The sequence below is a fragment of the Trachurus japonicus genome, chromosome 18, assembly GCF_045865225.1.
Source record: "Trachurus japonicus isolate A0001 chromosome 18, Traja_1.0".
NCBI classification, from domain to species: domain Eukaryota; kingdom Metazoa; phylum Chordata; class Actinopteri; order Carangiformes; family Carangidae; genus Trachurus; species Trachurus japonicus.
Window position 1 is genome coordinate 21,550,230 of NC_140924.1, and position 27,925 is coordinate 21,578,154.

General features: G+C 48.5%; 1 protein-coding gene across 6 annotated transcripts; it reads right to left on the bottom strand.

Annotated features, from left to right (window-relative positions):
- Nucleotides 1-505: 505 nt before the first annotated feature.
- zbtb4 (zinc finger and BTB domain containing 4) lies at nucleotides 506-27,925 on the bottom strand. 6 transcript variants are annotated; one of them, XM_085806152.1, is made up of 3 exons: nucleotides 27,565-27,925; nucleotides 21,074-21,204; nucleotides 506-9,613 (listed from the first exon to the last, which is right to left on the bottom strand). In XM_085806152.1, the coding sequence occupies exon 3, from the start codon at nucleotides 9,595-9,597 to the stop codon at nucleotides 3,892-3,894; it is 5,706 nt and encodes a 1,901-aa protein (XP_085662278.1). In that variant the 5' UTR covers nucleotides 9,598-9,613; nucleotides 21,074-21,204; nucleotides 27,565-27,925; the 3' UTR covers nucleotides 506-3,891. The 6 variants fall into 6 exon arrangements, with proteins under 6 accessions (XP_085662278.1, XP_085662279.1, XP_085662282.1 ...); XM_085806153.1 differs by lacking the exons at nucleotides 21,074-21,204; nucleotides 27,565-27,925 and adding exons at nucleotides 15,620-15,723; nucleotides 16,754-17,032; XM_085806156.1 differs by lacking the exon at nucleotides 21,074-21,204 and having other exon boundaries at nucleotides 27,565-27,707.

Here is a 27,925-nt window from a genome sequence, read left to right on the forward strand (position 1 = left end):
GCAGCGCATTTGTCTCTGCATGATTTCTAAACCACATTGAACCCACTGACCTTTCATGGAAGTTAAAAAAAAAAATCAATTCAATTTAATTCATGTACTATGTTTTTTTCAAGAAATGAATCCCTGAGGTCACATTATTGGGAGTGCAAAGATGAACAAGAATGAAAAAGGATGAAACCAGTCACTAGGCCCCACGGTTCCTGTTTAAACCACTGAGTGTCACTAGTGGGAAAGTGCTAAGAAATCAGCTCCTGGCTCTGCCAAGAGGAAGCTGTAATCAACCAAGTTTATCCAGCGCCTCTGCAGCCAACTCACAGGACACAGTGTAGTCTGGAGGAGACATGAATGTGTGCTGCTGACAGAAAAAGAAAAAAAAAACATGCATATGTAAAAATAGAAACAAAGAAGATATTAAAATTAAAACTTGATGCTAAATAATAAGTGCAAACCAGGACTCCGCTAACTAGAAGTGACAATAACAAAAAAACATGAGACCAAACTAGAGTTGATTTCATTGGGTCATCAGGTTAATACTTTATTTTTGTTTGATTGCAGCAAAGAGAAAGAAAGGGAGACAGAAACAAGAGGAGAGACAGAGAAAGAGAGACAGAGAGAGAGAGAAAGAGAGAGAGAGCGAGAGGACAAGAAGAATGAGGGGAAAAGGAGACTACAGACTTTGGGAGAGCTGTGGCTACAAGCCTTTGTATCAAATCTAAAGACAAAGTCATCAGGCAACATTAAAACATCTTTTAAAAATAACATTAACATATTTTGTGGGCTCTATATGGCACAGTATTACCCTAGACATGTACACGATACCAAAACAGTTTAGCCACACCCCTACGTCTATGAACAGCTTCATAGCAAACAAAGCCATGAAATCTATCTCCAAGTCAGACTGTCGTTTCCCAAGAAAACCCTCGTTTGCTATTCAAATTTCTTATGCCATAACAAGGCACCTTAACAGTTGAAATCTGGCAGATCCACATCTTACTATAGATAATTATTTAAATATCAAAGCAGAGGCACATTCATTTAAACTAAAACATACAGTAAATAGTTGTATATTACCACCAGATTCCAGTCCAGTCACTACAATACGTCGATTTTGCATGCTTTTGGTCTGTATGATAAACCGTGATGGCAAACTATGGCATAAGAAATGGTCCAAAAACACAAACATGTCCATCTACAGGAATGGCTTGAGATAGTGTATTGGAGACAGCAAGGCTTTTTTACACTGAAACTAACCCACAGAAAATTGTCCAACGACAACAACGAAAAAAAAACAAAACAAAAAAAAAACATAACAGGTGGCCCATATACTGCCGAGGGATATGCTGCTTAGGCAGATTTATTTTGGTTTTCTTATTCACGCAGTCACGCGCTCTCGTACGCGCAAAAACACACACACGCACGCAAAAGGCTTGTAACCACACCCAAAGGGATGCTTGTGCGCCCTTTCAGTTGGTCACGCTGTGTTTTAACACTCCTGCCTGATCCAAAAAGGCGCCCTAGTACCATCACACACACACACACACATGCTCACACACACTCACACGCACACACACGCTGAAAACATATGTACGTCATTCAAAAGGTGCAGTGCGCGAGTGTATGCTTGAGGGAAGAGGGAGAATTAAACAGCTCCTAAAAATCGTGACTGTGAGATGTAAAATGTGGCGGCTAGTTTTGCAGGAACTTCTCCAAACTGTGGTCTATAATTATTGGTCTATCATAAAAATAAAATAAAATATTAACAGAGATATGGAAGATTAAAAAGGCCAGAAAATATTTTTTAAAAAAAGGAAACAGAAACAAAAGCTGTGCACACAATGCCAGATTTGCTGAGGATATAAACGGTTAGGAAGCAAGTGTTGCTCATGCTTTGTGGATACAGAACCCAAGTTTACTGACATGTTCCTAGGACTACTGTATATATGTATACCAGACGTTATACGGTTCTTTAACAGGTTATTTGTGTCAAAACAGAAACAAAAAAGGAACTGAAACCAACTCTACCATTAATGCAGCTGTACTTCATTAACCTCATGACTAAATTTACATTCATATTTTTAAGTTTACTCCCCCTTTTCACTGAAGCCACTTCCATCTGGTAAGAGGGCTAAACAACATAAACAACAACATACTTTTAACAGAACAAACATATAGAGATAACATTACACGTAACAAAAAAAAAAAAAAAAAAAAGGCCCCCAGGAGGGCATCTGGGGGGGTTTCGGCCACCACTTTGGCTGCTTAGCTCAGCCTTCTTTCCTACCGCTCGGTAAATGACACAGGGCAGGAGGGGAAATAGTTCAGACTACGTCCGACCTCCCCTCAGTTGGGAAGCAGGAACACTTTTCTTTTTTTTTTTTTTTGGTTCCCCCAAAATCATTTCTGTGGGGCCCTCTGACGCAGAGTCCAAAAGTTTTGTGCCCATATATTTCTTTTCCTATCCAGAAATAACTCAATACCCTGAATCCATTATTTAAAAAACAAAACAAAACAAAACTTTTTCCTTCCTTGCTGTCGCTTTCTTCTTCCTGGCTTAGGAAATGGAGCCTTTCCCTCTTCCAATCAAAGAGGTAAAAGCTACGCAAGGTGAAGGCTGACTGGTTTTTTTTATTCTTTTCCTTTTTATTTTCTTTTTTTAAAATGCGAAGGAAATGAGATGAAAAAACGGAAGTGCAATTTTTTTTTTTTTGTTGTTTTTTTTTTTTTTATACCAGCCTTCAATTCTCACCCAGTGGCCAGCTACATATCCAAAGCAGCTACAAGTGTCCACCCACCCCACCCCTCCCCGCAACCCCTCTTTAAGTGACCACTACTCTTCTGTGTTGTGCACATAAGGTATAAACTATGGTGAATGCTATACAGATCCTACAGTGTCATCTGGCCCACACACGTCGTGGTTTAGTTGAGACGTCAGACGCTCAGATGATCTGTCATTGTCGTAGACTCGCGTTCAGCCATAGAATCGACTTCTTAATGATTTTGGATATGAGGAATCACTTCTAAATGCACTTCTATACATCGACCTACAGTAGCTATCCCGACTAGTGTAGGAATGCTGTGTGCGTCTGACACGGAATGATCTAGCCATTCACACACACACTCACTCACACAGACACACACACACTTCCACACATACGCAGTAATACCTGCTTAAGCCCACCTCTGCATGCACAAATCCCTACATACGTGTGCATGTACATGCTCATATATAACTTCCATGGACAGTTTAGCGCAGCAGGATTCACCTGCCAAGTCTCACTCTCTCTCGCAAACAGACAAACAAACAAAAAAAGGATTGAGTTGCTTAATGCTCCGCCTCCAACTGCGTTGAGCGAGGACCTCTCTGTCTCATCCCTTATCGGCGCCCACACAAGCCTTCCCTGAAGAGCGTTTATCCTCGTTATGCGGTGACTATAAAGGGAAGCAGACTGAACTAATTTTTCACACAACACACACCCTGTTAGCAGTTCTTATTCTTATATTATAGATAATATAACGAGTCAGAGAGGAAGATTAATCAAGCTCTAGAACTACGACACACTACAGCAAGACAGGAGAAACGGGGGAAGGGGAAGGGCGGGAGTAAAGAGAGAGGGGGGGAGTAATGATAACGTCACTATAATGTCAGCCCATCCTCCCCGCTTCTTTGCTCCTTCTTCTCCCTCCACACCTACTCCTGATTTAATGCCTAGCTCTGATCTCTACAGAATAAAGGAGAGGCAGGGGTTCTGTACGCGTGGAGTCAGTGACCCGGTGAGCCCGCAACCCCCCCTCCCCCTCCCTCCCCTCCCCTCCCACTCGTCCCAAACAGGCCAGGCCGTCCCCCCCTCCCCTCTTTTGAAATATATTCCTCATAGTGCTCCCGTCGTTGTCCTACGGTTTGCTGCCGCTGCTGTCTCGTTGCTTCTTGCCGCTGCCGCCACCGCCGCCACCGCCGCTGTACAGGCTGGGGTTCGCCACAAGGGGGTGCGGCGCGGCCCCCATGTAGGGCCCGGCGGTGGCGGCGTAGTTGAAGATGGCCGGGAGGAAAGGCAGAGGCTCAACCTTGTCCCCCCCGGGCGCCATCATGTTAAGAGCCACAGGAAGAGCTGCTAAGTTGTAGGGGTAGGCCAGCAGCTGGGGGCCGTACAGCAGCTGGTAAGGGTCCGGGTAGAACGGCAGCTTGGCGAGGTCGCCGCCGTTGGGGACCATCACTTTCCCCAGCGGGCCGAATGGAAGCGCTCCGGCGGGATAGGAGGACATGAGCAGGTTTTCCTCCTGCTTCTTACCGGAGCGGTAGCCGTCCGGCACGATGAGGGGCAGGGGGTAATCCTGGGCGGAGTAGCCCACCGGCGTGGTGGCGCCCCCCCCCTGCTGGGAGTCTCTGGAAGAAACGGCGTCCTGGTGATGCTCCGGCGGCTCAGGTGGCTGGGGGGCGCGGGGGAGGAGCAGAGCGTGGGCGGAGGGGCGGTCGCCGGCGCCGGCTGCGGCTCCTCCGGTCGGCAGCGTGAGCCGGTCGAGTCCTTGCGAACCGGAGTGGACGTGGCGGTTGGCGGCGTGGGCTAAGAGTCCGATGGTGGAGGGGGAGCGACAGGGAGGGGGGGGCTTGGGGGTGTGCCGGTGCGAGGAGGGTCCGTTCATAGTGGTTTGAGGGGGGATGTGCTGGGGGGACGGCACGGGGCTCAGGGGCTCCTCTTTAGGGACCAGGAGCGCGACCTGTTCCTCGGGGGCGAGAGCGACTCTGCTCATCTGCTGGACTCGCTCTCGCTCCCTCTCTCGCTCTCGCTCCATCTCTTTGTCCCGTTCTCTCTGTCGCTCCCTCTCTCTCTCCCTCTGCTGCCGCTCCATCTCCCGCTCTCTGGCGAGTATCGACGACATGGTCAGGTCTTGTGCTTCGGTGGGGGAGGGGCTCCTGGACAGGGACGGGACTCGGAGATCATGGACCAGAGGCCGTTCCTCGTAACCTGTGCGTAGGAACACACCTCCGCCGCCGCCGCCCTGCCTCTCCCTGTCCATAATGACCCCGTCCCGTTTCATGAACCCCCCGTCTGAGGTGGGGGCCGTCGTCATGGAAACGGGAGGAGCAGCAGTGGTTATTCTGGTCTGTGACGTCATCATGGGCACATTGGGAGAGGCGTTGGCGTTGGTGTTGGTGGCGGCGGCGGTCGCTGCCACGATGTGCGCGGGCGGGCTGGGTATTCTGTGGATGGGGCCGTCCAGGCTCTTTTTGCTGGGGGTGCGGTAGTCCAGACACTCTGGTCCGTTCATGACCAGCACGCTCTGGAGAGTAGAGGGTGCGGCGGTGGTAGCGGTGGTGATGGCGGCGGCGGGGATGGGGGTGATGAATTCATGTTTGGTGGGGGGCGTGAGATTAACTGGACTTTCTAACGGAGGGTCTGCGATGTGCGGAGGGCTGGGCTCTCTCTCTGGAGCCGGATGCGTGAGCTCTGGCGGTTCGGGCTTGTCGCTGGATTGTGGCGCCTGATGTTCATCTGTCGGTTCGCTGAGATGGTCGTCATGCTGTGGCTGCGGCTGCTGCAGCGACGGCGATGCCAAACAGTCGGCGGCGGTGGCGGCGGGCGGGTCTGGAGTTGAGTAGCTAATAACTGAAACAGAGAGAGCGCTGGGAACCGGTCCCTGTTCAGTCTCTGGGTCTCTGCTTACAGCGTTAACAACCGTCTCTGTTGTTTTTGGCTCTGGGGCTTTATCCTCCTTTTCTCTTTCTGGGGAACTGCTTAACTCGTGGCGTCGGATGTGGCGAGTTAGCGCTGAAGACGTCTTGCACACTTTATGACACTGCGGACAGGTGTGTCGGGATAACGCTCTCCTGCTGAGGCGACTTGGACTGGAGTTGCTCCCCGCTTGCCCCCCTTTCTCTTCATCATACTTTGCCATGCTTTCCGGCACAGACTTGATCCCGACGCCTTCCGCTTGCTCGCCGAGAGACGCTGCTTTCGGGGGCGCGGAGGGCCCCTCGGTCGGCTTGGGGTGCTGGGCTCTCTGGTGGTCTTCCAATTTGTCCCTGGAGGGGAAAGTGGCCCGGCAGAAGAGGCACACAAACTCCAGCAGGTGGCTCAGCTCGTGTTTGTCTCTCTTCCTGGGGCTGGAGAACCAGCGGCCGCATGTGCCGCACTCCGCCGCGTTGCCGTTGGTCCAAGGCCGCCTCTTTATTCCTGTGGGAGCCGTTGAGGTAGACAGAGGAGGAGGCTTTGGAGAGTGCAGAGGAAGGGCGGAGGAGGCCTCCTTAACCTGTTCTTCTGCGTCTTTGTTTTTCTCCTTCAGAGGGGAAGAGAGATAATCTTTCTTCCTCCCCTCTCGCTTGTCTCTGCTCGCTTTCGACAGTTTTGGCGTCTCCTCCGTCCTCCTGTCCTCCTCCTCCTCCTCCTCCTCCTCTTCCTCCTCGTCTTCGTCCTGCGATTTCTCTGGTTCTTTATTCACGCGGCTCCTGAGCCTCTCTGTCCTCCTCTTGAGCCGGATGGAGCGCTTGTACTTGAGCTTCCTCTGCCAGCTCTTCACCCTCTGCAGATGTGCTTGGGCCTTTCGCTTGGGCTTGTAGGAGTAGTAAGGCCGCCATAAGTTATCCTCCGTGTCGTGGTCGCTGTCCTGCTCGCGCACCTCCCGACGGAAGTAGTACTCCCGCACTTCCTCGGAAGATTTGGAAGTCTTTTTTCTGATCCCCTCCTCCTCCTCTTCCTCCCCCTCCTCCTCTTCTTCATCTTCTTCCTCCTCCTCCTCCTCCTCCTCATAGTCTCTGTCCTTATCGCCCTCTGCTCTGCGGTGCAGGCGGTGTTTGTGGTGGTGATGGTGGGAGTGAGAATGAGAGTGGGAGTGGGAGTGGCGTGGTTCCTTGGCGTCCCGCACGGACGATGTTTCGCTGCGTTTGGTTTTGGGGGGAGAAAGGCTCTTGTCTCTCCTCAGGTCCGTCTCGGAGATGCTGCGCTTCACTATGGCTTCCTCGCCGATGCGTACAGTAATCTGGCACAGCGGCCCCGCCTCTTTGACCTGCGCCCCACCGGCGGACGCCGACAGCTGCTTCACCGTGTTTGCCGTGTCGCTCTTGCCGTGGGACTTGCGTGATTTGTGAAACGACCTGCCCGTCTCTGCCGCGTCTGGTCTCGACCCCTCCTCCGTGGCGTCCGAACTGTCTCTTGATCTCTTCCTGTGGTTGTCCGAGCTCTCCCTCTGCTTTTTAATTGGCCGGGGGCTGCCCTTGTGTGAACTCTGGCTGTTGCTGGCTTCGGGGGACGGGCTGCTCACTGGGCTTTTTTCACTCCCAGACGTGACCTGGTTGCTGTGCACGATGACGGAGGACGACACGGCCGTCCCGTGGACTATGACGGAGGGTTTCGTATGTCCATATGTTATCACAGACGGCATGCTTGCTTCTGCGCCTTTGCCGGCCTTGGCGGTTTTGGTTTTGTTGCTACTTGACGTTTTGAAGCTGCCGCCGCCGCCTCTGCCCTGCTCCGACTCCAGACCCTCGCTCTCGTGTTTTTTAACTTGGGGCATGTCCGTCGAGGAGGGGAGCACTGTGAGGGGGGAGAGGTCCCTGTGATCGGCAGCCACAGACACGGGGAAGTCATTGGGGAAGGCATCTGGGTCAGGCTTAACGCTCTGAGGGTGGGCGCCGCTGATGAGGCTTTGTAGGTCCCCGGGCCCCAGAGCGCAGCCCAGGCCGGGCAGGGAGAGGGGAGGTGTGTCATCTGGTGGCAGGAGCAGGCCGTTATGCAAACTGTCACTGTAGGTCTTGTAGGGTCTCTTCTGGGCGCGCATGGGGAGGAGGCGGTAGAGCTTGAGGGCGTTCGCTTTCTGCTTATATCCTCCGTTGGCGGTCTTTTCGCTGGAGATGAGGCTGGGGTTGATCCCGTGGATGGTCTTCTGGTGCGTTTTCAGGTTGTAGTAGGTGGCGAAGGCGTCCCAGCAGAAGATGCACTGGTAGCGCCGCTCCCCCGTGTGCCACACCTCGTGCTTGGTGCGGTACTCGGCCAGGGCGAAGACCTTGTCGCAGTAGTGGCACGGGTACTTGCGGCGCCACGAGTGCACGTTGGAGTGGCGCTTCAGGCTGGACAGGGTCATGTAGGAGCGCTCGCACACGGAGCAGAAGTAGATGACATTGCCGTCTACCACCTTCACAAAATGGTGCTCGTCGCCCGCCAGTAGCTCTGCGGCTGCTGCATCATCACCTTGGATGCGTGCCAGGAGGCTCCGTGCTTTCTTCCCCGGCCGCGCCTTGCCGATGTCAGTCTGTCCCACAATCACCCCCCCCTCCACTCTCACCTCGCCCTCCTCCAGCGGCTCCTCCTTGGGCTGCACGGTGAGGGAGGGGAGGCCCAGGCCGTTGGCGGGAAGGCCCGGCACCTTGCAGGATGCCTCGTGGGACTGCAGCCTCTTGCTGTGGATGAAGACTTTGCCACAGTAGCGGCAGCTGAGCGCGCGGCTGCCGCGGTGCAGCCGCATGTGGACCGTGAGGGAGGAGGCCGAGCTGAAGAGGCGGTGGCACACCCCGCAGATCAGCTCGGGCTTCAGGCTGTCGGTGGGGGGGTAGGAGGACGAGTGCGGGGGCGCGGTGAGTCCCTCGGATGGAGGAGGAGGAGGCGGTGGCAGAGGGGGAGGGAGGTGGAGGGTGGGGGGGTGCAGACTCGGTCCGTGAGGGCTTCCCACTTTACCAGCTGGCCTCCCGGTTATTTTCTCCCTCCTCTCTGCTGCGTCCCCGCCCCTCTGATAGGCCGAGGTGCCCAGGCTGAAGAGGATCTGGGCGGTCTGAGAGGGCGAGGCCGTGCCGTTGGCCGCCCTGTGCCTCTCGTCCCATCCGTCTCCCCCGTAACAGCCCCCCAAAGACCCGCCGGAGGATCTCGGGGGCGACCTCTGAAACTGAGTCTCTGGATTGAGTTTGGAGCACTTGAGAGGAGGCGGAGATTTTATGTCCTTCCTGATAAGTGCATGAACAGTCATGGGAGATGAGGAGGAGGAGGGCGAAGAGGACGGAGAGCTGTCGTGCCGCGGGGGCTTGAAAGGTCTGTGCTTTACATCCATGGTCGCGTCCAGTTTCCACAGCGATCCCTCGTCCGAGCTCTTGGAGGACGGCCGCCGTCGGTGGGGGGAGGGGGAGGATGAGGAGGAGCTACGGCAGTGGTTCGGAGATGTCAGGGAGGCTGGGAGCGGGGCGGCACTGAGCGGGAAGCTTAAGGTGATTTTTGCGTTTTTAGGTCCATCGGCCATGTCCTCCAGCCTGTCCTCAATCATGGCCTCCCCCCGGCCGCCGCTGCCGTGCCGTTTGCCCTTCATCTCCAACTGCACAGCTTCCCCTTCCTCCTCCTCTTCTTCTTCTTCAGGCTGGGAGGCCGCCCCGGGAGGCTGAACAGGCTTGCGTAGCGGTAGTCCTACGATCTTTTTGGAGCCGTGCAAATCGACAGGCGGGTGCGAAGGTGGCCGGGAAGACGAGGGCAGCGGCCGCCGACTCTGGCGGCACGCGGCGTCCTTAGCTGCGGTACGTGCGAGGTCGCAGAGGGGAGTTAGTCCAGTGGCCGGGTGCTGTTCACTCAGACGTGACTGAAGAAGGCCCGCATGGAGGGGGTCCCACACCTTCTCACCGGACACCATGACCAGCCCCCGAAATCTGAAAGACACACAGAAAAAAAAGGAACATGTTAGCTCCGTAAAAGTAAATGTACAACACACACAAACGCAGATTGATTGAAGCCGCTAAAACTTGACATTACACCCAGAGCTTTCAGCAGCAGCAGCCATGGCGCCCGTGGAACACTTTAGAGAAACGGCAAAAAGAAAAACTAAATGCCCCAGCAATGCTGAAGTCCAACAAGCTCATGAGCCAGGAATGGTGAGTGAAAGGAGGGAGAGAGAGGGCAGGGGGAAGGAATGAATCTGCGGCAGTGCTGGTTTAGATTTCAGCGTGCCACAGCCAAGCCTTCAGAAAGGCATTCCAGAGATCCATCTCTCTCTCTCGGCTGTGACACAACATTCCCGATGCCTAATTGGAAGGCGCTCAGATTTAATCAAGATTCCCTCAGAATAGAGTGTTGACTTAGATCCATGGCCCGAACGCACATAAAAATAGTCCCACTCTCTTGCTATTTGAGCAAGAGCCTTGTTAGCCATTCCTGGCAGTGGCTAGTATTTGCCGGGCATGACTCTAACCATTTATTTGTGAAGGCAAAGGTGGGGGGGTGTAGGGGGGTGTAGGGGTGGCGGGGAGGGAGACTGCATGCATGTGCACAGAGACGGGGTGTTTTTTTTTTTCTCGCCTCCCCTCCCTCCCTCCTCTCTCTGCATCCGGTACAATCTCAGCTAAGCTGGAGAAGATGAGCGACAGGCTATTCTCATTTCCATTCTAATTCAGCTGCTGCTGCCGCCACCGCCGCTGTCGTGGTGGTGGAGGAGGAAGAGGCAGCAAGGCCCCGCCACTTCTCCATACGTTTAAATAGCCGCAGATTCACATACGACGGCGGCAATTTGCAGTTATTGCTTATTTAAAACGGTTCCATTTGTTTAGGCCCTCGCAGATCACAGAGAAGGAACGGTAAGACGGTATAAGGCCGTAATGATGCGACGGGAAGAAGAAAAAAAATCCTCAGTCATGCTTTTCTGCCTGCGTTTTCAAGCAGCAAAGCAGCCAGGAAGGCAGGCCGCTGTAAAATTCCACAGGCAGCCCTGAACAGGCAGAAACTAGGTCAGCACTGTTATTGCAGAGGGAAGAGGAGGGAGAGAGAGAGAGAGAGAGAGAGAGAGAGAGAGAGAGAGAGAGAGAGAAAGAGAGAGGGAGAGGATGAGGTAGAGTGAAAGGGTGATAGAAAAAGGGAGAGAGAAAGAGAGAGAGAAAGAGTGAGGGTTAGTGAGAGAGCAAGAGACAGAGAGAATGAGAGAGGAAGGAGGGGTGATGGTGGTGGTGGTGTTGGGGGGGTGGGGGGGTTGAAACAGGAACAGTCAGACACACTGCACTGTCAGACAGACAGGAGCCCAGGCAAACACCAACACACTCAAAAAAGGCGACCAGCACGCAGACACACAACACAACACAACCGCACACGTCACACGCAGAGCGCCGTACGGACGCCCAGCAGTGACAGGCAGGTATAAACAAAGTAGTTGAAGGTGGATGGGGCGGCACGCACTTGTAAATGACATTCAAAAAACAAAACAAAAAGGTGAATCCGAGTGCAAACGCAGCAGACGGAGAGAGAGGGCACAGGTGGAAGTGTTGGAAAAACAAAAAAAAAGTGTGCACACTTGGTGCGAGCAGTGGTTTGTACTTTTTATTTTTTTGCGTGGAGACGGTTTGAGCCTATTCAGGGGTGATCATCTGTGTGAAGAACACGGACACACAATCACACACACACATACACACACCCCCGCTGTCTCCCCAAGGCCTTTCCATATTTTTTTGCTGCTCTGAATCGAATCAGGCCTTTAGTCGTCGTCGCTCACATTTGCTGAGCGATAGATGTTGTGCAGGAAATCCCTCATGGCAAGCGCCAGCCTGCTACAAGTGGGCGGACACACACACTGAGGAGACGGCGCTAAGGCTAAAAATTTCACCATCTCATCTGATGCTCGCGCGGCCAGGACAGGAAAATGCGTATGACGCCCCCTCGCTTCTTCTTCTTTTTTTTTTTTTTTTCCCCCTTTATCTCCCAGTGACGCACACAGCCGCTGCACAAGCAGAGCATGCACGACACGCCGTCTGACTGTGACAGGCAGCTTTTATCACGCTTTAAATGTTCTGGATTTACTTGCGCACACAAATCTGTGCACAAGGAGATGCAGACATTCACTATTGGGTACACAAAACACACATACGTACATACACACACATCCTTGTCAATAACTTCAACACTTTTAGCACAGAAACAAATGTGACTGTTGTTACAACTGGATATGTTCTGGGATATTATGTACTCTGTTTTTATACTTGAATGACGTGATGTATGTTTTGAGATATCATGTCATCATCATCAACAAATTTCCCCTGTGGGACAATAAAGTTTATTCTATTCTATTCTGTTCTATTCTATTCTATTCTATTCTATTCTATTCTATTCTATGTATTCTATTTTAGTACTTGAACGCACATAACCTGATGTGTGTGAACATGAAGCCAGATAATGTGACTGTAGCCTGATAAACAAGAACAAGATGTAACTGCTGAGTCCTCTTAACCTGTCAGTTCAACAACACACACAATATTACTCATCACATTCTGAGAACATGCGTGGACAGTGGTTGGCCTGTCCACGTCACGGGTAACTAGCCAATTACATTCTGTCGCGCGAGATCCAACCCTTACGGGCAGGCCCAGCCCAAGAAGATAAATATGAACCATTTCCTGAAATCGGGGCTCGCTCCTGAAGGAGATCTCGTGATCTCGTGGGGCTCACACCCTGACAGGGATCCTACGCTGATGTACTTTATCTGTGACCTGTGTAAATTCTACTACTTTTGTACGAAAGACTTCTCTGGTCTGTTCTTGGGCTTCCAATATAAAAATTGGGATAACAAATGGTGACGTGAGACGGATTGGTTGACTCTGAGACCGTGTCCGATTGAGGACATGAAGGAAACCTTTTTTTAGACAATTTCAAGCCGGCTAAACGAAGGGTAAGCAGAAAACCTTTTCTATCAAATTTCTGCACATTGGACATACTAAAGTAAATTGTCTGATTAAGGTAATCCTCCGATCACTAAAACTATTTTGTAAAAAAAAAAAAAAATCATACCATTAAGTGAGTTGTCTATTTTGTATACTGAATGTGGCAACAAAAAAAAACACATGTGGCAAGGACCTTAGAGCAAAATCAAAATAAACAGCCACCCCCCTCTTTTTTTTCCCACACCTCTCTGCAACAGGATGTTCTGCACAAACAAACACGCTGGTCGGCCTATGAAGTGTTCATCTATTTACGCTTGTGGCAGTACAAAAAACCACACAGTGCGAACAGGTGCTCAGCTGGTGCAGGACAAATTACTAACTAGACTCACGTAAACATAAAACACATTTATACCAAAACACGTCGGCTTTTCATATGACAGAGGCTCCTGGAGGAACTGTGACACACTTTTAGCCATGTACTGATTCAATTTGTTTTCCATATCAAATGACAAATGTGAGGCAAAAGTAAACACTGTCAGCTTTTACATTCTGGGAATTTATCTTTTTTTTCTGTGCTGAATTATTAGAAACTGGCATATTATTCTCCCTCTGCGAGCTCAGTTTAACTTTTAAAACTAATTAACACCGGGGGAATTTAGAAAAGCTGCATGTCTTAATCATCCTAACAGTTTGTCTGCTTGAATTTTTGAGGCCCAACTCAAAATAGCATAACTTTTTTTTTTTTACCACTAACTTTGACATACTTTTCCATTAATAAGTGAAATACGGTCATGACCTTGGACGCCATTAGTGAGTGTAATCCGCAAAATTTTCTAAACGGACAATCCGTAACTAGGGGACATCATCAGCTCTGAAGTGGCTTTGCATAACATACGGCGGGGACGGCAGAGGAGTTTGGCTGCTGCGCCAGCTCGGGGGCCTTGAACCAGCCGTTGAGCAATCTGTTTATCCCGCTCAAACTGGTACTTGTGCTAACAGACAAATAACTGTTAGATTCAATAACCGTGCTTTTTGTTGGACATCCTCCATCCCAAAGAAGACTCCTCCAAAATCTCACCACAAGTACTAAAAGTGAATTCAACCTAAAACTTAATTTGCAGCTAAATCAATATGTTTCAGGGTATTTACTCTGATACTTTTTATGACTGCAGGTATGATCAGAAACAGACTTTGTTTTTTGTTTAAGTGCAATTAATTTACTTCCACATAATCTGCTAAATATCCACCCCATTAAAATGTCTTTAATATAGCGAGGCTAAAATTATCATCTGTCATCTCTGCATGTCCCAGTGCTCCTGTCGTGTCTCATCACAGCTACAACTTGAGGATTGTTTCCATAGTTTTACCTGTCACTGTCCTCACCAGAGTCATTCACAAGCATCTTTGCTATGAGAGAATTAGATGGAGCGACGAGTATGGGCCGATAGACCGTCAGAGAGGTGGTAAGTGAGTTTAAAGATGATCTAAACCACTTTGTAAAAATGACAGCGAACACTACAGAGATGGTGGTAATTACCACTGGCTGCACAGGAAACCTGTGTGTGCACAGAGCGAGCGTACACACCGCCGCTGCCTGAAGTACCTGCAGGTTAAAGCTGAACCAGGAAGTCGGCCTGTAATTTGCGTATTTCTTCCTCACCCTTCTTTTTTGTTTTAGTTTTAGCAGTGTCACTGCATTTATGGATAATAAATAAGAATCAAGTTATAATGAACCAAAATTATCTTAAGCAGTGATACGCCGTCATGTGTGTGTGTGTGTGTGTGTGAGGGGTTAAGGGGAGTGCCTGCAAGGCGGAATGTGGGAGGCCTCGGTGTTGCAGCCGGTGAGCCAGCGGCAAGGAGCATGTGGGAAGAGGAAGGTGTCGGTTGGGCTTTCTCCCCAGGGAGGGGCAGCCAGAGGGGCCCAACTATCAGAGCAGCAGTTGGTCTGCGAAGAGGAGGGTGTATGTGTGTGTGTGAGGGTGTGTGTGTGTGGGTGGGTAGGAGGGGGGCATCGTTAGCAAGAGCAGCTACTGAACTCTCCACAACCCCCCGGCCAAGAGAGCGTAGTGGAGCCAGCCATATGGGATAAAGGGAGGGAGGGAGGGAAGGGGTGAGGAGGGGAGTAGGGGAGGAAGTTGGTATGGGCTGGGGAGTGGTTGAGTGGAGGTGGTGGTGGTTGTGGTGGCGAGCAGGGGTAGGTGGGGAGGGGGGGTAGGGGTAACTTCAAACACGTCTCTTCCATGTTCACATTTCATGGCTTCCTTGTCTTTCTGATCCCCCTCAGCATGACGGAGTTAGCCCCCCCCACACACACACACACACCTCCACATCTCTCCATCTCTTCTCCTCTCCCTCCCTCCCCACATGTAAACTGTCGTATCGTGGTGTTTTCGCATGCCGCTCCACGCACCAGCGAACCTGCCCATGTCTAAAAACGCCATTCCCCTCCACGCTCTGTTAGCTCCCAACCCAGCACGTAATTCCCATAATTCTGCTCGCTGCAACAGAATCATAGGAGGCATTAGGAGGCTGAAAGGCCGCAAAAAAAAAAAAGTACCCCTGGAGAGCAGTAACACGATACCAGTGACCTTTTTGAGGTAATTTCCCCAAAATCATTTTCAATTTCACATGCCGTCCCGGTTGAAGGGGACGGCGTAGCCACGTTGGAGTTCTCGGTCAAAAAAAAACAAAAAAACCCAGAGGAACATTCGCGTTATTAGTTATAAGAGTCACCGTAAACTGCAAGTGCAACTAGGTAGGTAGTTCAGAGAAAACGAAGCGGCGCAGCAGTTCCCTGAACACGACTACACTGTGGTTCATCGACAAGCTTTTTAAAGTTGTGGTATCTAGAAGAGAAAAAAAAAAGAGCTGCATAATGTAAACAAAGCCAACCAGCTGTGTCCTGAAAGCCGCAAAGAGACCTGCACGCCGCCACTTGTCTGTCTGTGACAACATCGTAGCAGCACAACGCAGCATGAAACTACACTTCCTATTGTCTGACCTATGACCCCTTACCCCCGTGGCAGCGTGGATCATATTTTCCATACATTGAGCGGCGCGGTGGGCTTGGCTTGGCATCCATGGAAACCAGGAATGTGGAGTAGTTGGCAGCAGATGCTCTGTTGTTTTGGAAAAAAGAAAAGAAGAAAAAAAGAAAAGAAAAAAGAAAAAGTGAGGCTTAGGGCAGCAACAACGGGGTTGGTGACATCAATATGCCCTCTGCTGCTCCACGAGAGACAACCTCCAGCAAAAACAACAGGCTGGTATAAAATGGAGGACAAACTGGGCGGCCCACAAAAAACTGAAATAAGAGACAGAACCAGCCGGTGGAACTAGAGACTGTTTACCGTCCGTCCGCCTGCATCCAAGTTTTTTCCTTTCCCCCACCGAAAACACTTCCTCTAAAATGTTGCTGGCGAGTTTTGATGGACAGAGGGCTGCAGCCTGGCCTCGCCGTGCTACGACCCCTCAACAACAAAGCTCACATCATGTTTAATGCCTGTTCTGACGTGTGCAGGCCCCCCCCTCCTACCCCCACAACACCCCCCCCCCCCCTCCATACCCCCCCTCCACCAACACCAACACCAACACTAACACCTCCACCGCCCCCCACCACCCTGTCTGCGGTGAATCACAGAGGCTTCGATAAATTAAAAGTTTCATCACAATCTCCAAACGAGTCATCACTCTTGAAAAAGAACTGCGTGGTGCGCCAGCGACAGAGGGGAGGATGAGGGAGACAAGGCCTGTTACTGGCACACACACACACACACACACACACACACACACTCACACTCACGCACACATATACACAGACAGACCCAGCACACGCACACATGCACTCACTCACACAACACACACATAAATGCGCTTCCACAAACACACACTGCATAAACACACGCACACACCCACCAACACTCACTCACTCACGCCCCAGCACACGCACGGTAAATTAAAAACCTTTTCCTCCTCTTCACGCGCGAAGCGGCCGCCGCCACAGCAGCAGCAGAGGAGGCAGCAGCAGAGGAGGCAGCAGCAGCAGCGGAGTGAAGCAGAAAAACAAGCAGGAAAACAACAGATTTCAGCCTCTCTTCCTCTAATTCCCTCTGTCTCTCTCTCTCAGGAAGGCAAGCATACAAGAAAACGTACCTCGGAAAACCTCCTGCTGCATCTCTGCTGCGATGTGTTCTCTCCCCTCACACTCCCTCTCTCCCTCTCTCTCCCCCTTGGTCTGTGTATGCGCACGTCTGAGTGTGTGTGTGTGAGAGAGAGAGAGAGAGAGGGAGAGAGAGAGTGAGCGCAGGGAGAGGCGGTGCACACACACACACACAACGCACACACACACATACAGGCAGCAGTGTGTGAAGACAGAGGGCAGGAGCGATTCTCACACTCGAACTTGCTTGCTCTCCCTCACTCACTCCCCCTTTCCTTGCTCTCGCTCTCTTCTCTCACTCCAGTTTTTGCCTCTGACACACGATTCTTACTGTTTTTGCTCTCTTTTTTTTCCAGCAAGTGACCCCCCCACCACACACACACACACACACAAACACACACAGACACACACACACATACACAACCCCCTCCCCTCCCTCCCCACTGAATCCAATCTTCTTTTTATTTGGAAGTGTTGTTCCCTCTCTCTCTCCCTCTCTCCACGCACACACACACACATACACACACACAGACACACGCACGCTCTCACAAACACGCACACACTACTTTATATACACAAAGCCCAGCGATAGGGAGAGGGAGGGAGAGGCAGAGGGAGACAGAGTGGGAGAGCAAGCAAGCAAGAGGACGCCATTTAAGCAGTTTGTTACGAGCACTGCAAGTCCCCAAAATGGCTGAAAACAAACAGGAACCACGCCAACTCAAAAAACCTGGGCACGGCGACGGACAGACAGACAGACAGTGAGGGAGCGAGAGGAGTGCGAGCGAGGGAGACAGCGAGAAAGTCAGACAGAGGGAGGACAAACTGGCGGCAGTCAAATGGCGGATGGGAGCACTCTGTGAAACAAGTGAAGTTGAGGTTAAAAATGGAGGCATTAAAGGGGTACTCCGGCGATTTAGCGCCGCACTTTGATTAAGTTTGGGGACTTGCGAGAGCCTGGTTAAAAAAAGAATCGTCAAAATCGATGCAGCACAGGCCGAGATATCCAGACTCTAAGTCCTTAGCGTGGGCCCGAGTCCAAAATACGCCGGAGCCTACACTTCCCATGATGCAACTTGACAGCATCTTGCGTTAGGGCCTCCCTGCCCAGCTAATGTCCATGTCTCTGACACTGCATGTCCTTGGTTTGTAACTCTGAAGGGCATCATCCACTAGAGGAGTGAGTGAACCAACGTCAACAGACGAACAGGAGAGGTCGCCGAAATGATTAAACACGACCATGAAGTCCAGATAATCTATCCTCCATCTTGACCGGGTTTTTGCTTGCACACGTATTCACCACATCGCACAGATCTTTGATCTTTGTTTGTACTTTTACGGCATTCAAAGTATCAAAAAATTAAAGGAGGAAATTATGTCACGAAACAAATTGCAAGTTACAAGTTTTAGACGTTTTAGAAGTTTAGTTTAAAACGGGCTCTAGGATCTACTTTTTTGCTGAACTGTTTCTCTCCTGCGCCAACGCAGTGAGCCTCCTTTCTCAGGCTTCAGAAAAGCACCCTTCATTCATTATACAACTGTTTCCACAGGCTGAGTAGTCGTCCACATGACAAGTAAAGTGATCTTCATGTGTAAAATCAGTGGAGTGCCTCCTTAAAAGAGAAAAGGGGGCTAAAGGTGGACAGACGGGGACAGAAACTGGGGCAGGGACACTCTTCGATTGTTCGCGCCCTCAGCTAAAAGGGTTCAAGTGCTATCAGCCATGATGCCGGACATGTCAATTAACTGCTTTTAGGTCAGCGTGCGTTTCTGTGTCTGGCACATGTGGCTCGACTAAACCGGCTAGTGACCAGCTTCTGCTTTTGAAACATCGCCCACCTCTCCTTTCCTCTCCCCTCCCCTCACCGAAAAACAATGGCGCCACCACGGCACCTCCGTCAAGGGCCCGCAGCTGGGCATCACTTCGGGTTTTCACCCGTGCCGTATCCATGCAAAATGTCTAACAACGACAACTCTCTTCGTTCCGGTCGCCCTCCCGGCCCACGCGCGTCACGGTCAGTGGAAACTCCACATATCTCTGTCCCGCCGGTGTCGGCCATGAACCGCTCGACCGGCCTCAGATCAGGAGGCGCTCGCTCGCTCAGCTGGAACAAGACGGCAGAAAATTTGAGAGTAGGGGTGGAAGAATGTTCTGGTACTGTTGTGCGACAACACCATCATACTTCCCACTGTCCTTTTGAGTGGAGCTGCTTTACCCCCGACCCCCCCCACCACCTCCCACCCCCCAGTACCCACCAACTGAACCTTGACGCCAACAACCCACCCTCCTCCTACTCTTCCCCTGCCCTTTCCCTCTCTCCCTCTCTTTCATCACTCTCTCACCCCTCATTGTATGCTGCCACACTTGTCTCCATGGGAACCGCTCTGGGATTGGGTGTTGTTCCTGTGACCTCTTTGGCTCTTGGAGTTGGACGAACTTTTTTTCTCCACCCCCCCTCCTCACCCCCCACCTCGTCCTCTCTCATGCACTCCTGCACGTTTCTGAAGCATGCTGGGGTGTGTGTGGACGGGACGCCTGACAGCAGCAGAGAGCGGCTTCTCTGGACGGGACAGTAGAGTTATAACACGAGGTAGAATAAAGTCCGTGTGAAACGATGGAGAAACGGACGCGGGAGCTGTGTGTGCATGTGTGTGTGAAGCAGATCGCCCGTTGGCAAAGACAATAGTGTGTGTGTGTGTTCCAGGAGTGCGGCCGCTTGGTCCACACATGTGTGCTGGCATTGTCCCGTGGCCGCAGCCAGCCACCAACTCTGTATTCAGAGACACCCCCGTTGTCCAGCCGTCCCTATTCATGGATGTTTGGCGAAACGTGATCATAGCTTTTCACGCTGTGCTGCCAAGCGACACACACATCTGAACCCACAAAGATGAAGAACTAAGGAAGCCATCTTGGTGGAAAATTCAAACCATTAGCTCATCAAGACTTTGATTTTTTTTTAAAGGCAGAAAAGAAAGAAAGAAAAAAAAACTTTAACCCAGCACAGGGCCTTCATGAGGTCAACAATGTGGCATTCAAATATTTCTTTGGTCTATAAAAATACGCCTTATTTTATATATATGAGGGGGTCCAATAAATAGATTTTTTCCATTCTAGATCACAATTGGCGAGCGTTAGCATAAAAAAATCCATCTTTTAACGGATAAACGAACAACTTTTGTGGTACAATTCAGACACATTCGCACACCACTAAGTAAACGCTGCTGTTAAAGGCGCCCTGTGGAGTTTTTGACCAGCGACGGTGATGTAAAATAACATAACGATGGGCAGGTCCCCCTATTTTGTGCTTCACATGGATGCGTTCACGCATGGTACGCTATGGAGGTTAATGGGATTTCTTGGTTTCCCTCATCAAACTCATCAAATACACAATCCAACAACTCCAAAACGCTCTCGTGGACAAGTTGTGACCTGCACAGAGACAGAGTTGTTTTCGAGGTAAATTCATGCAAAACCGCTGATGCGTGTTCCTGTCAGGGGCAGTTTTTCAGCAAGCAGTCTCTGCATTTACCTCGAAAACAACTCCGTCTCGTAATGTTTCGTTATTATCTCATAGCGTGGTGAATGTGCAGGTCACAACTTGTCCACGAGAGCATTTTGGAGTTGTTGGATTGTGAGTTTGATGAGGGAAACCAAGAAATCCCATGAGCCTCTGTAGCGTAGTTCTGAGCAGCTTGCAGCTCTGCTCCGCCGTTCTAAAAATAGCTTGCACCGACAAATAAAGGTAACAAACCTACTGCTATGACTATAGGGATTATGGCAATGGGCCAATTTGCCAAAATGTTGAACTATCCCTTTAAGACACACAGTTGATAATGCCAATACGAAGCAGCCAGTGGCCTATTGGACTAAAATACTGTGAAGACGGTCTGGGTTTTTAAGTCAGAAACTTTGAACGCAAACCCAATGTTTACATGCAATGAAAACCAGACAGGGGAACTTTGAACTACTTCTTGTGCTTAGTGGTTCCTGAGTGAGTCACTCACTCATCTTACATATGATAAGAAGGGAAAGTTCACCGTTCACAATATGCAGAGTCACACACTTGGTTTCAGTTCAAGTGACCAGTAAATGTGTCATCATACAAGCCTTGACTGCCATGCACATCATTTATCAAGTATTTTAATTTGGTAAATTGTTGGTATAAAGGCAATACTTACATAATTAATGACAGTGCATGAGTATAAAATGCTTCTTATTATCTTCATGTTAAATTCCTTCTGATACATGTGTGAGTATGCCCTGAGGCATGCTCTGTAAACATCCTCAGTTATCTTAGAGAAGGATGACTAACCTGCTCTCCAGCTGACTTGGACACAGATCAAGGTGGGAAGTCAAACGACGTTCCACGAGTTCAAATGTCAGTGGTTTCTTAAAGGGGAAGTGGAGGCTTTAGGAGGACGGAGCGATTCCTGTTTCTGTGGCCTGCGTGAGAAATGTGAGGACAAGAGTAGGTAGACTGAGACCACAGCACATACATGTCCTGCAAGCACATGTACAGATAAGCATGACGAATGTTTACATTTGTCGCCAGACACGCACACAGAAGAATGGGTCTGTGAGCCCTCGGCTTTGTCTTACAGGCACAGGGGCGGCACAATGAATAACTTGATAAAGAAAAAAAAAACCTAGAAACAAGAGAGATGAGCGTGCTGGAGCATGTCCTTGGCTAACACTTCTTTGGTTTTCACAAAAATAAATCTCAGGGCAGCGACCCAACAACACGGAAGAAAAATTCCACTCAATGAGCAGCTCCCTTGGGATGGACATTCACTGCAGATGAGACATTTCACGGAAATCGCTATTCAGAGCAACGGAAGAGCTGTAAAAATACTGATATAGGTCATTTATATCTTGATATGTACAATACCTAGAAAACTCCCTGCCTTTGCAGGGAGTAGGTTCTCTGCATTAATTGGTCATAAAATGTGATCTGGTCGTCATCTAAGCCCCAATCACAAGCAAACACAATGTGCTGAACCATCTCTGTTTACACACAGCTTGACTGATGAATATTTAAACTCTTTGAGAGGACCTCATAACAATTTCCATTTCCTACTTTATGCAATTCAATTCGTTCTTGGTCGTTAAATCTTCAGAGATCTTTTTGGCACGGTTCACATCAGATGACATGAAGCATACAACTATGTGTGAGTTATTACCTAAGATAGATTGTGTTTATTTGTGACTATAACTCAGAGGAAGATTAGACTTTATGTTATTTTACTTTTTCCTGCCACTGTATAACATGTTCTCATTTATTACACATGAATCATGAAGTGACTTGTTAAGTATGTAGGCTTTGAAGATTGTACAACATATTTCCTCTGTTGTTATCTTGGGTCTGTCTGTGTATTGTTATGTGCCAGATATATGTCAAGTATTTCATTTCTGTTTGTTTTTCTTTGCAGAGTCTCAAAAATCTTTTCTTGACACACCACAGGGTGTAGAAAACTCATCTAATAAAATGTTATAAGAGATGTTGAAGCGACCAGGCTTGAACTTGGCCCCGGTGATGAGGATTTCAACCGAGCCAATAAAAACGTAATAAAAATTTAAATAATAGAGCTCGGCCTCGACATCCTCTCTAAAATGGACACATGGTTAGAGTCGAGGCAATCGACTCAATCCAGAGGTCGCTGCCACGATGCCTTTGAGTCACAGTGCAGTTTCTCTTTAATGCTTGATGGGCTGGTAAGTAAGTAAAGCAAAAATGTGTCCCAGTATAATGCCAGGCTGCTGAGGTTTGTGTTTATTAGCAAGGATTTTTCAAGGAATAAAAAACTCTTTCATTTGCATGTACTGTACATAACTTTCAAAGGAGACGTCTGGGGTTTGTGGACCAACGTTGTGGTGAAAAGACACATCTGAGTGGATGTGAAATGTGGGAAACAAAATGTTCCTGAAACATAAAGTTATGTTCTACAATTACCACAATTATTTTCCTCTTGTGAATTAGTGGATCATTTTCGGTTGAGCAAATTAATAGATTTATGCACGCGGTGACAAGGTTTAGATTGGTTTGATTTTTGTGGTGTCGCAAGCCATAACGTTTGAGAAAGATGAAATTACAAAGAATTGCTTGTATCACAAAAATATATATTTCTTTAACCTCAAGAAAACAAGTCCATTATGTTGAAATCTGGAAAATACTAAATAATTTTCCTGTAAGAGCATGAAAGTAGAAGAGAAAAACTTTTACAAAAGTCCTCTCTTACATTTTGCTGCGTTTTAACAGCGACTGTGTGTCATCTGATATAATGTTCAGGGATAATGAGCGTTTAAAGGTTCAGCGGTGGAGAAACTTTAAAAAAGCTGAAGCTGCCTAAAACTTTTCAAGTTCCAGTCCAGGAATCATTGAGTTCAACCCTGCACCGCCCCTTGCCTGCAAGACAACACGGAGGAGCTAAAACACACAGACGAAACCACTCGTAGGCCATCCTGAGCAGATGTGCACAACCTGCACGCTGCAAATTTCAGGGTATGCCTCATGCTCAAGATGAAAGCACAGAGGGTTTCATAGTTATGTTGACAAGTGATACTGTCAGTTATATTGTTGTGGTGGGCCAGTTTAATATATAACTGAATGGGTGGATCCGTCAGAGGATCATATGACAGATTTGTTGTTTCATCATGCAAAGTGTGACGGGCCTGCTTCAGGTCCCTGTAGCAAAGGCACTGAGCTATAACGAGCGTGTTTGTGTGAGCGGCTCAGCTCTGCTGAGTCACACAAACTGTCCCCGGGAACACACAAGAGATAAAAATGCTAAAAAAAGGACCGAGACGGGTGTAGGCCGCACCAGAGGAGTTACAGTTGGCATTGCAATTTACAATCAGTCTGATACTGATAAACCGCCGGCAAAAAAATATGGTTGTGTAACAGGAACGAAAAAGCAAAAGGAGAGGAGAGGAGGAAGAGAGGGTTTGTATTGTGGACGTTGCCAAAGGAGACTGGAAAGGATAGGTGGAAAATCATCTGGGAGGGGTGCCTGATACGGTGTGGAGGAGGGAGGGAGGGAGGGACGGAGGGGGGGGGGGGCTGTTTTTTCCACTGCCAGAGAGAGAGAACGGCTAAATCAAATTAATTAGCTCCTTCATCTCCAGGCAGCTACTCAGGCATGCTGTACTGGTGAAGACAGACATTCGGAGGGAGAGTTGGTGAGGAGGGTGGGGTGGAGGGGGCTGTAGGCATAAGAGAATGGGAAAAGCGAGATAGGACATGGTGGAGGGGTGAAAAGCCTGCTGTGTATGTGCGCCATTCAGGAGGACGGGCAGCGGAGGGGAGGGGTGCATAATTCTCTGATAAGCGTGAGGCTTGTTTTGCTGGATCCGCTGCTCAGCCATGAAGAGGAGGAGGAAGTGGCTGCATGTTGGCTGACGCTGTGTGCTGCTGCGCTTCGGGGCGATGGTACTTCCTGTTTCTAGACAGCCTGTATTTTAAAGGGCACTGTAAACAACCCAGCTCCTCTGCACGGCTCTTTAAATAGCACGCAGACACTTCAATCAGAAGCTCCCGGAAACGCAGGGGAGCCGAGAAAAGTCTCGCAAAAAAAAAAGGACAAAGAAAACGACACAAAAGGGTTTCGGAACGGGTGGCGACGTGAAGTAAACTTATCCTGTGATCAAAAATAAAATAATAAATCACCACTAACTGCGCTGACATCAAAAGACAAGGAAAAGGAAAGCAGTAAAGAGGGAACAAGGAAAACAGAAAGTGAGGCAGATGGTCAGAGGCGATGGCATCATGCCAGGGGAAATACAACAGCAGCAGAGCAGAGAGAAACTAACACAAAAAGGCGAGAAAAAAAGGAAAAAAAAAAAAAGAGGCAAAGTGAGTGGTACGGCCAGGACAGAGCAACAGCAGACAGCATGTGGTCATCTCTGAGGCTTAGTGTGCAAGAGAGAGGGATGAAGGGAGAGAACAAGAGATAGAAGAAGAGGGCGTGAGAGAAATTATGAAAAAGGTTTTGAGCTTAAGAGGGAGGATCAACCAGGGAGACGGTTCTGTGAGGGAGGAAAAGCAATCCTGTGAGTAAAGGGGTGAACTGTACAGAAAAGAGGAAAAGGCCGCGTTGATTCACAATAAATCAATGGAGCTTCCTGAGAGCTCAACAATAAGTAAGACCGGGTGGGGGGTGATAGTGGAAAAAAAAATAGGATGTGTGGCAAAGGAGAGAGCGGGAGAGGTGGTGCCAGAGGTCAAGACCTTGGGAGAAGAGAGCAGTGGACAGCTCGGTGCGGCAGCGTTGCCCAGACGAGACTTGGCTGCACTGTGAGAACCCCAGATTAGCACTAAGCCGATTGCAACGCGAGGTGGGATCAAGAGCAATTAATTTAGCACCCAGATAGTTCCAGGAAGAGGCTGAAAGAACCTTAACAAAACACAGATCTCCTGCAAAAAAAAAAAAAAACACAACAAAAAAACTCTGCTGTGTCCTCTGAGTCAAATACTAGGTGACTTAACATTCCTGCGTCTGTCGTGCTATTTTCTGCCAATGAGCCGCCTTAAAAAAGGACTCTGGCGTAAAAGACAGTAGATGAGAACTTGGAGGGCTTGAAAGAAAGAGTGCGCGGATGATAAAAGGAAGGATAAAAGAAAGATGAAGACGCTTGGCAGAGGCCGACATCAGCCAAAACAAACACCCAAAGAACAGGACATTCTCTTGCGGACAGAAATGGGCCGGCCTGTTCCAATGGGCTCTCGGAGAGAAAGAGAGCAAGCGAGCGAGCATGCCTCCAACACTGCGTCACCCATTTTTATTACAAAACAACATCCTGGTGCATAACTTAAGGGGAAACACAACCTAAGACAGATTTGTTTCTTGTTCGCATCATAATGGACGACTCGCTTTAACTTTGGCGCACGAGAACTGGAGACAAAACCGCCATGTGTCAGTTTGTTTTTTGAGTTTTTCGAGGTGAGGCTGCCGCTGAAAACTGAGACTGGTTGTTTGTACACCATGAAATGTCCAGAATCTGATAAACAAACTTCATTACAATTTACAAAATCTCCATTTTCTAAGTCAGCAGGGACGTTTCACCCCCTCCCCCCTTAAGGCGACGAAGCCTTAAGGCCGTGTTGCTTTGATTTCTGTTTTTGGAGAAAGTTATCTATGCTCACAAACAGTGCATGGATTGTTTTAGAGAAAGAGTGTTTTATTTTTTTTTATTTTTGTTTGTGCTCCAGGAGCAACGGCTGACTTGTCCAATTCATACGGCTGCTGTTATTTAAAGCGACGAGAGTCCAATAATAGTTTCTGTTTGTAAATGCGCTTGAACAAATGAATAGTCTGCTCCTCCCACCCTGTTTTGCATCTGCCTGTCTGTCTCTCCCTCCATTCTTGTTCACCTACTTGACTGTGTTACAAAGCTCCCCTCTTCCCTACCTCCCCTCCAACCCCTCACACAGTGTGACTCTGACATCATCAGACAAGAGCTCCCCCTAGATACATGAATCCTCTCCCCTTCCAGGAATGTATGCCTCCAGAAAACATACACGTGCACTGGATGTACAGCACATACGAGCTGCCGAGGTAGTAATCAAAAGTTACACCTGACTTTCTTTCTTTTTTTTTTTTTACAACACACCGCCACTGTGACTGCAACAGCTGCTCTTAAAGAGCAACACACACAGATGATGGAGTAAATGTCCAACTTCCAAAACCTTCTTGCCACTATTTTGTAAGACCTAATATTAGCGAGAAGTGGCAGATTTTATTAACTTGGATTTAATATTTTCAAAATGCAATTCAGATCAATTAGACTTAAAATAATATTCGCCAATTCAAAAAACATTGCAATTAGATTTTCACTCAAACCTAAGAACACGTCTTATAAGCTAAATGTAACCTCCAACCATCATGTGTCCAAGGATTTATTATAGACAATACCCTTTTTATAGTTATAATGAAGTGCAGATCATTAGATGAATATTATTGTTATCTTATGTAAGCAAGCATAAGTTTTATTTGTGGATGGGTATCATTATATTATGGAAACCTGGTTGGAGCTGTCTTGTCTTGTTATTTTGTTGTTGTGTTGGTCATGTATTGAATCTATGTAATGTTGTTGGGGTATACTGTATATTGTTTTGTATTTGTCTATGTGGTCTATATTGTCTATATTTATTTGTTTGTGTTGTTTTATGTCTATGTCTATATTGTCTAGTGTGAATGTGTATTCTTTTATTGTCTTCATGTATATGTTTTGGACCCCAGGAAGAATAGCAGATGCTATTCAGATGCTAATGGGGATCTTAATAAACATAGAAGTTGTAAACAACTGGATTTCTTAAGCTATTTATAGAGTATGACAATTGATAATCATTTCATAAAAGATTATCTTGTTTTGCATGTCATATACAATTCTGCAAAGTTGTAGCTATAAATGTTGTCGTCTATAAATTCTATTTTCCACGGAAATATAGTGATGCCAAAGTATTAAGTGGCACAAGTATGAAAACACTTGTAAAATAGCAGTACATGATTACATGAATTCAGTTCATTTACGCTACTATTTATATGGACACAAGTTTCAAGTCACCTGTGAGATTTAAGTTTTTCACCCTCTGTATTTGTGCAGTTTGTTATAAACACTTATTACAAGCATTCCTCAAACTTATCTGCAACAGTTTTACCTGTAAAGCTTCAAAGGCCAAAAGTGGGTTTATTAATGCTTTGTACACAGTGCTGTAATAATATGATTTCAAAACTATCAAAGACATTTTGTTAAATTCCTCACAAATACCATGCCTGACAACTCTAAGCCTATGCAGTGTGCACTAACCTCCTTGGAGCAGCAGAGGGAGCACGTTTGACAGCCTGGTGGGAGCCGCTTCCGCATTGAAAACGTGGTTGTGCAATATCTTTGCAATGCTGATCATTCTCAGTATGAGCCAGAGGAGGGAGCCAACTGGTCAATAATGAATCCTTTGTATAGTCATGGTATTGCATGGCACATGGTGAACAAAGTGATTTACTGTCACATTCCACTGTGCATTTCAAACCTGGCATGCATGCTACCTTTTTCTTTCACTTTATCAAAATAAGTCAAAACAGAACATATGGTGAGGATGGATTTCAAGGATACTGCAGATGCTGGATCTACCCTGGCTCCCTGGCTTGAATGATACTGTCATCTGCTGGAC